This window comes from Silurus aristotelis (genome assembly GCF_946808225.1).
Source record: "Silurus aristotelis genome assembly, chromosome: 12".
Classification (NCBI taxonomy): domain Eukaryota; kingdom Metazoa; phylum Chordata; class Actinopteri; order Siluriformes; family Siluridae; genus Silurus; species Silurus aristotelis.
Window position 1 is genome coordinate 21132994 of NC_139585.1, and position 9362 is coordinate 21142355.

General features: G+C 39.4%; 1 protein-coding gene across 1 annotated transcript; it reads right to left on the bottom strand.

The window, feature by feature from the left end:
- Nucleotides 1–8849, bottom strand: abi3b (ABI family, member 3b). Its single transcript, XM_083557692.1, has 5 exons — nucleotides 8606–8849; nucleotides 6721–6888; nucleotides 2468–2662; nucleotides 2231–2304; nucleotides 1–2076 (listed from the first exon to the last, which is right to left on the bottom strand). Exons 1-5 carry the CDS (start codon nucleotides 8732–8734, stop codon nucleotides 1128–1130), a joined length of 1515 nt encoding a protein of 504 aa, XP_083413818.1. The 5' UTR covers nucleotides 8735–8849; the 3' UTR covers nucleotides 1–1127.
- Between the last annotated feature and the right edge of the window lie 513 nt (nucleotides 8850–9362).

Below are 9362 nucleotides of genomic sequence, written 5' to 3' on the forward strand. Positions count from 1 at the left end.
TTGTTATTTGCACACTTCTTTAATACATCAAAGTCATGTCATGGTATAATTTCTCCCATAATGCTTCTTAGTGTAACATACTGGTTGATTAGTTAACCAGGTCATATATAAATCTGTTATACCTTTATTATAATATACAACTTATGTTAAAATGTTAACATTGTCAAGCTAAACAAAGTCACAGATATTTTTTATCTTTAGGAATAAAATACATATCAGTCATTATAACATTATAATGTAAGAATTTGCTGCTGACTGCTGATTTACTTTTTGTTATGACTTAATTTGTGTTAAAATATAACAAAATTAGTGTTAGAGCTGATGGGTTTAATGGATTCAGTATTCTAGTTTGAATCAATCCTCATAGCTTTTTTGAATAGTTTCATCACATTCATATGTTGCTTCAAAGTGTTGCAACAAAACAGGAAGCATAATATATGCTGTGCTGTTAGGATTTAGTTAGTGGGGGCTCAAAACCTGTTCCAACATGGTGATCAATACCTTAGAACAAAGTGTCTTCCATTAAGACGTAGCTATACCAAGGCTGGATTGGAAAACTCATTTGCACAGTGCCCTGGCCTCAAAAATCTGGATACCTTTGACAAGGACTGAAATGCCAATGACACAATAGGCATTCTTGCTCAACACCAGTGTCCAACATTGCTAATAATCTTGTGAATGAATGGTCATAAAATCCCTATATTAATGCTCCTAAAACCTTCTCAAAATAATATAAACTGTTAGATCACTTAAGGGAGACTAGAATTACTAGAATGGCCGGTTCAACAAGCACATATGTGTGACATGATAAGGGTCCTCATAATATTGGCTATATAGTGTACACACCATTTTTTTTTTCTATTAATATTGTATGAAATCTAGGGGTATATTTAAAGTTGAGGTGGTCCAAGGCAGATGTACTAGTTTTTTAATACTATTATTATAATAATAATAATTTTTTTTAGAATTTTTTAGAATTGTTTAGAATTTTACCTCAATCCTGTGGCAGTTATGGCAAAATACACTTGGGTTTGACAGTTTATACAGCTATTGACTGGAGAATATGGTAGTGGTTTTGATATTCAGCAGGTTCCTATTATTATATTAAACAAGGTACATTTCATGGTTCAAAATGGAGGTGGAGGAGGGGGAGGAGGAATGAAATATTTTCCAAGAGGTGGTAGAGGTGGTGGCGGAGGAGGTGGAACATTACTCTGTCCAGGAAGTGGAGGAGCATTGCTATATTCAGGAGGAGAAGGTGGAGCATTACTATATGCAGGAGGAGGAGGTGGAGGAGGTGGAGCATTACCATGTCCAGGAGGAGGAGGAGCATTGCTATATCCAGGAGGAGGAGGTGGAGGAGGTGGAATATTACTATATGCAGGAGGAGGAGGTGGAGGAGGTGGAGCATTACCATGTCCAGGAGGAGGAGGAGAATTGCTATATCCAGGAGGAGGAGGTGGAGGAGGTGGAACATTACTATATGCAGGAGGAGAAGGAGGAGGAAGTTGAGCATGACTATATCCAAGAGGAAGATGTAAAGCATTACTATGTCCAGGAGTAGAAGGAGGAGGTGGTGGAGGTAAAGAGGGTGAAGGAGAACTTCCCGCAAAAGGAGTAGAGCGAAGTGGAGGAGGTGGTGCAACATGACACTTTCCGATACTAGGAGAAGGAAATGGAGAGGGTGGTGGAGTCATGGAGCTATACTCTGGAGGAGGAGGTGGTGGAGGTGGCACAGAATTGGTAGAAGGAGGAGATGGAGGTGGAGGTGGAGGAGCCATAAACTCAGTATCAAGAGTTGGGGGTGGTGGTAAAAATGATTCTGTAAAAGCAGAGCTAAATGGAGAAAGAGATGGTGTCATTACAGCTATTGGACTACTTTGTGGAAAAAGTGGTGGTGGAGGAGGATGGCCATCAGTATCACTAGAGGGTGGAAGAGGAGGTGGTTGTGGCTTATCATAATCAAAACTCTGTAGCTGTGGCATGAGGGAGACTGGTGTGGCTAAAGAAGCTGTGGTTTTCAAACTAACCCAGTTGGGAACTGATGGTGGAGGAACAGCGATACCAATGCTAGAGCTACAAAAACAAAAGAATGAGAGAAGAGAGACTTGTAGAAATTTATATAAACAGAATGTCTAATGTCTTGTTCTTGGTAAAACACTAAACTTTTTAAATGACATACTCAAAGATTTGTACAATTAATAAAAAACTTAAATCTTCCTAAACTTACCCAAAATGTGGCCCTCCTTCATTTGAGTTTGGCAGTTGATTAGTTGTTTGTTTTTCACTCTGTTTATTTGTGGCCTAGAGATATAATTCACATAGAACTTAATGTTTAATATTTGTTTTTCAAGAAGCACTTACAGTATGTAAAACCTGCTTTCCAGCATGCACACAATTTAAAGGAGTACATTTTAAACATATGTCCTATGTACATTAATGCAATTATTTATTAAACTACACATACGGTTTTGGAACTTTCCCAGACTCCATGTCCGACTGAATCTAGACTCGTGTAGGATATTTGGACACGCTCATATCCAAGGTTGGGTTCCTCAGGTTTTGCTGGAGAAGCCATTTTCTGAACAAATGGGATTTTGCATGGAGCAGTGAAGACACCAATCTCCTGTCGTGCTACTTTCTCCTTGTACATGTCCACTGTCTGAAGCAGAATAATGACATTGTTTTGCATTTAGAAAATAGATACGTTAGCTAACAGATACAGTGTATGGCACTTTACACAAGATTTTGCAGTGTAGCTGTGGTGATTTGTAATTATTCAGCTACAAGTGTATTCGTCAGTGGTGGGTGGTCAAAGACAGCAAAACCTTCAGAGCAGAAGCACTGACCTACATTTACAACATACATTCTATTATTTGTTCTCTTTAAGCATAAAGGAGATGTGCAGTCTTGCAGTAACTACAGGGGAATTAAGTTGATCAGTCACACCATGAAGTTATGGGAAAGAGTAGTGGAAGCCAGGCTGAGAGAAGAGGTGACCATCTGTGAGCAACAGTATGGCTTCATGCCAAAGAAGAGCACCACAGATGCCATATTTGCTTTAAGAATGTTGATGGAGAAGTATAGAGAAGGACAGAAGGAATTGCATTGTGTATTTGTGGATTTAGAGAAGGCGTACGACAGGGTGCCAAGAGAGGAGTTGTGGTATTGTATGAGGAAGTCAGGTGTGTCAGAGAAGTATGTGAGGGTGGTGCAGGACATGTATGAGGACAGTGTGACGGCAGTGAGGTGTGCAGTAGGAACGACAGACTGGTTCAGGGTGAAGGTTGGACTGCATCAAGGATCGGCCCTGAGCCCCTTCCTGTTTGCAGTGGTGACGGACGAGGTCAGACTGGAGTCTCCCTGGACTATGATGTTTGCGGATGATATTGTGATTTGTTGTGAGAGTAGGGAGCAGGTTGAGAAGAGCCTGGAGAGGTGGAGATATGCGCTGGAGAGAAGGGGACTGAAACTCAGTAGGAGTAAGACAAAATACATGTGTGTGAATGAGAGGGAGGGCAGTGGAGTTGTGCGGTTGCAGGGAGAAGAGCTGGAGAAGGTGGAGGAATTCAGGTACCTGGGGTCAACAGTGCAAAGTAATGGAGAGTGTGTTAGAGAAGTGAAGAAAAGAGTGCAGGCAGGGTGGAGTGGGTGGAGAAGAGTGACAGGAGTGATTTGTGATAGTAGGGTATCTGCAAAAATGAAAGGAAAAGTTTATAGGTCTGTGGTGAGACCTGCGATGTTGTATGGATTAGAGACAGTGGCATTGAGTAAAAGACAGGAGGTGGAGCTGGAGGTAGCAGAGCTGAAGATGTGGAGGTTTTTGTTGGGAGTGACGAGTATGGATAAGATCAGAAATGAGTTTATTAGAGGGACAGCGCATGTAGGATGTTTTGGTGACAAGGTGAGGGAGGCGAGATTGAGATGGTTTGGACATGTGCAGAGGAGGGACATGAATTATATTGGTAGAAGAATGCTGAGGATGGAGCCACCAGGTAGGAGGAAAAGAGGAAGGCCAAGGAGGAGGTTCATGGATGTGGTGATGGAAGACATGCAGGTAGTTGGTGTAAAAGATGCAGATGTAGAGGACAGGGTGGTATGGAGACAGATGATCCGCTGTGTGATGGAAGCAGCCGAAAGAAGAAGAAGAAAAAGATTCTATTATTTATTCCATGAAATTGTATTAATTTATTCCCAACAGTTTATTCTCTTCATTTCGTAGCATTTCTCTTGGCTGCACTGCTTCCAGTACGTGCATGTGGATGTAAGATTTTTTTGTCCAATCAGCCTCTATGTGCTGCCATGTCAATCTAATCTGCAAAGGACCTTCAATGTCAGTACTGCTGGCCTTTTTAACCTTAGTCTCTATTAGCAATGGGTCTGTTTCTTTAACCAATCAGATTGCATATTTGCCCTACAGGGCCAGGTAGCTGGCCCAGAATATCATCAGCATTTTTCCATCCTCTGATTGGTTGGTCAGAGGGAAACTGTTACAGCCAAGCTCGACTGGCAAATCACATCTGTAGTGTGCTGCACACATTAATACATCAAAGTTATACTTTTTATGCATACAGAGGAAGAGAAATTGATTTGGTCTCGGACATATTTAAAAATCCATTTACAAGAAAAGCGAGACATCATGAGGAGGTCAGCCAACCCCGGAGCTAGCTAGCTTGTCTCAGCCTGGTATGGGCCAACCCGAAGCTAGCTAGCTTGTCTAAGCCTGGTATGGGCCAACCCCGAAGCTACCTAGCTTGTCTCACCCTGGGAAAGAGTTTGTTCGCCGCTTCCAGACCAGTGAATACGAGCGGTACCACTGGATTACAGCCTCTGAGGAGCGGTGCAAATTATGTGTCTGCATCTCTGGTGAGTAGGTTGTATTTTATTTACATTTTTATATTTTCGTCATGTTATTAGACAAATATTGATTCTGAACTGCTCCAGATGATGTAGGTGCACAGTTGCGGTTGTAGTGTAGAGGTTTGGAGCTTGCTTTAGTAAAATGGTATTCACCCTCCATATGTGAAATGACTCTCTCTCTGTAATGCCACGTGTTGTTATATTGTGTTTTTGTATAGTATTGATGGTTTCTATAATTGCGACATGATAGTGGTGGTATTAAGAGGTAGATTAAGTCGGGTAAGTCCACACTGAAAGCCCAGGTACCAAATGCACGGCCCGCCACTGGTATTAGTGAGGTGAGGTAATGATGTCAGGTCTGGGCAGAGGTGGGAAGTAACAAAGTTCAAATTGTTCTGGTATCAGTATTTCACTTTACTATTTATTTTTCAGACAACTTTTTACTTTCACAGAAATATCTGTACTTTCTACTTTTTACATTTTCAAACCAGACTCATTACTTTGGTTTTAATCTATTTGGTAAAATGTTAATATTTTTCTTCTCATTGCGCACCGTTTTCAGCCCATCGGTCTATTTGCTGTCATTGTGCGACTTTTTAACTTACCACTGGTGTATCATTTCCTGGTTATCACACACCACAGACTTAGTCTAGTTTACGAAGCTAACAATGAGCATGGCAGAGAGCAACAATAAGTCTGGGGTTAACGTGGATGAGACAGAGGGAGTCAGGAATGTAAACATGACTAAGAACAGAGACATTCCTGATCATCATCATCATCATCATCATCATCATCATCATCATCATCATCATCATATTTGCTCTGCTTGTGTTTTATATGGTGGTTGTTCAGCCTGGATGCATTCATCAGGTAACAAAATGTGAAATTCTTTTATATTAATAAATTAATATGACATGAGGTCCAGTTACCAGCGTGACACTAAAACAGGTAGAAGTAATGGCTACTTTTTACTTAAGCACATGTCAGAGCCCAAACCTCTTTACTATAACTTAATTGAAAAAGAATAGTTAGTACTTTATCTTTTACCAGAGTATTGTAAAACATGCGTATCTGTTCTTCTATTTAAGTGAAGGATGTGTGTACTTTTGCCATCTTTGGGTCTGGAGTACAGAGTGTTTTCCAAAGTGGGGATTAGATAAAGCTTTTGTGTAGGACACTGTTCTTCCTCTATTCCAACCTCATCAGAATGTCTTTATAGGGCATGTCTTTATGTCTTATGGGTGTGATGGGTCACTTTTGGCCATATAGTGTACTTCCAGCCACTTTGTTCAATTCAATTGCACATCTGACCAGCGTATCAAATAAAGGCTATGATAATTACAATAAATAACTACTCATTACAACCATGATTAGCAAAATAGTATCAAGAAGAGGAATCTTACACTACAATTGACACATTTACAGAATTTGGACAGTTAAAGATTGGAAATTCTGTCATATTACTTTTTTATCAATATAGTGTATGGTACACTGCTACAATCCATCTGTAACTGTGCTGATATACTTCATAGGTCATAGTGAGTAGTGCAAATTCCTTACATTTTCTTTGTATTTTTTATGGTCGGTTTTTCTGAATAATTTGTAATACCTACTAAATAAATGTTTTAACATGAATAACATTAATAGGACATGAGTTTAATAAATTAGGACTGAGGAATTGATCTCCACAAGGGAAAATGACAATGTAGAGGTTGTCATCAAACAAACAAACAAACAAAGAAATAATTGAAACGGAAGACACACTAGTGAGGATAATGTTTCCCTTTCACACCAAGATCAGTTGTCAGATATTTAAAGACAATAGTTTAGTTTCAGAAGATGTTCTGCATTAAAGCCTACCATGCTTAGAATATTGACCGATGATTCCATCTGCTTGAGTTGAACAGTCTGGGCATCTAGTAGTCTTAATACACTTGCTGCTAGTGTGTTGATTTGGTAGGCGACACTGGCCAGGGCTTGATTGGTGAGAGCTTTGGATTCCTCCACTGCCTTTGTTGTGTCCTCGGCCTACATTATAGAAAAAGGACAAACCCAGATTTGAAATACTCTTAGCCTCATATCTAAGTGTATATCTACTTCTTGTTTTGTAGGTGACATCAACAACTTTTAACCTGTGTTTTCTACTGTGCAGATTAAAGCAGCATTTACAGAACTTTTACAGATCTACAGACCTTTGCATCTCACTTATTTAGCAGACAAAAGGCAACAAATTATACAATAAAGACTTGCTAACGATAAAAAATTCCCTTTATTTATACATATATCAATATCAGAACAGAAATTACAGACATTTTTGATGTGTTATGCACAGATTATAAGGATGCTTTTTCGTGTTCTTGTTACTGTTTTCACTACTGTATTTGGTGCTGTCTGGAGAGTTTGGTGTAATTCTATGCCGTGTTTTTAAACAGATTTGAGCAGTAATTTGCTCTTAGATACCTGCTGATATTTGCAGGATTGCAAGTGTGATATTGCTTTTACACAGTACACATAACTGTTTTATAAGTCAGAATTTTAAATTGATAGTTGGTACGCAATATAGTAAAATTATTTTTTGAGAGATCCTGAATTAGCTACCCTCATTAATGGCTAGCTAGCTCACAACGATTGGTACATTTCTTCTGGCTTTCCTTTTCATCCACATTTGACAAACTGTCATATTTTTAAGTCAGAAGTTATATTTTATGATATCACTCGCCACCATGTCAGCTAATGTTGTTGCTAACTTTACCATTGTAACAGATTGTTTCTAGAACTCATCCGATCAAACAAGTAAGTTCCAACTTACAGAAAGTCTTACAGAAATGCAAGGTTGTTTTAGGTAAAAGTAAACAATAGAGTATTAGGATTTAACATAAATTAATATCCTGATTTCTGTCACTCTTTGCTGTATTTGTCATTCTCATCGCAGTGTGAATCTGCTATATCTTTCTGAACAAATTCCTATTAAAATAATATTTTTGTGCCAAAATTCAATAAAGGCATTTGAAAACTAACTAGTAACTAGTATTGATTGGAAATACTTGGTTTAGGGTTAGGGTTAGGGTTCCATACTTGGACATAATGGAAATGGAAATAATAGTTGATATAGTTCAATAACAGCAAAAGTGGTGCTGAAAAAAAATGTGTGCTAGCGATCTCTGACTTATTTGCCTTGATTTTACATTAAGTAGCGAAATGGACAGCAGGCAAGCATGGACCTAAATGGCTAGGAGATGTATCATAAGCTTGTCAATCAACTAGGAACGATCCCATCTTGACTACTATGTTCATTTGAATCATAAACCTAAAGAGATAGAAATTGCACGACTAAAGAATGTAAAGCTTTAAGAGATTACAGATATGAAGGTGAGACAACGAGGCTTGTGCAAACATGCAACGCAGAGCACAATGTGCATGGAAGATCAGCATGTTGAGCAGAAACAGCTCTGAGCTGCAGTGTTTGGTGCAGGCCTCCTACACCTCTTAGCTCTGTTTGGGCTTGTACACAAGACCAGAAAACATGTCTGCGGGCAAAACTCTTAAAGAACCCAGCTCGTCTATCTTCCGGGTCCTGAGACATTTAAAAAAAACAGATGTGTCTGGTATCACGTTCTTATTGAGCAAAATGTGAAATTCTTGCAAAATGACTTTGGATTTTTCCTGATATCCCTCTTTTCTCCAGATGCTTATAAGTTCAGGGTTCTAACAGAAACAGACAGACACAGTAATAAAAAAGTCTTACTTTTGAGTATTTGTCCTCACAATAGTCGGCCACTTTGTTGAGATTGCTGTGGTTGTCCAGCAGAGCTTTCCTGGCTGCAGGGGCCTCATCCAAAATGTTTATAATGTCCTCGGTGTTTGTGTACTTCATTGCCGATTCTGGGATTTTTACGTGTTAAAATAAATGATGAGGTAGTGCTTGTTTTCCAGAGATACAGGTAGGTTCGAAGAGACGCAGGTAAGTGGGAGTAGGCTTATATTCAGGGCTGGAAAAAGGATGACATGTGTGGACATGCTGACAAGGAATTGCATCCTCACACATGGAAGAATGCTGGCTGTAGGATGACGAAGAAAAGAATCACACACACACACACACACACACACACACACACACACACACACACACACACACACACACACACACACACACACACACACATAACTGTGATCTTAGATGATATGTAGTTGAATGAGAAAACGACTAAAGGTTTTGTTTTTAATAAAATCTTATATTAAAAGTCAGTTTTCTCACTTTAAATACGGCAGCGTTCGGTACAAGACGGTGGTGTACTTCTGGCATGTGGCCACAAGAGGGCACGGTGGTGTCACATTGTACAACAAATGCGCATGTTTCTGTGTGTAGATGAAAGGCAATTACATTTATCCATTCATTATTTATTCCTTCATTTATTTATTCATTCATCTTAGAGAGATCCGGATTCCATTTGGCAATACAGCCTGGATTTTGAATGTCTGTCCTTCACAGGGCACTATGCACA

Bases quoted from the DNA above. Each gene is read 5' to 3' on its own strand.
- abi3b (XM_083557692.1), bottom strand. From the start codon at position 8,734: ATGAAGTACACAAACACCGAGGACATTATAAACATTTTGGATGAGGCC. The intron at 2,663-6,720 runs GTAGGCTTTAAT...ATTCTGCTTCAG, and splicing joins CGGTCAATATTCTAAGCATG to ACAGTGGACATGTACAAGGA. The intron at 2,305-2,467 runs GTATGTGTAGTT...TTATATCTCTAG, and splicing joins TCTGGGAAAGTTCCAAAACC to GCCACAAATAAACAGAGTGA.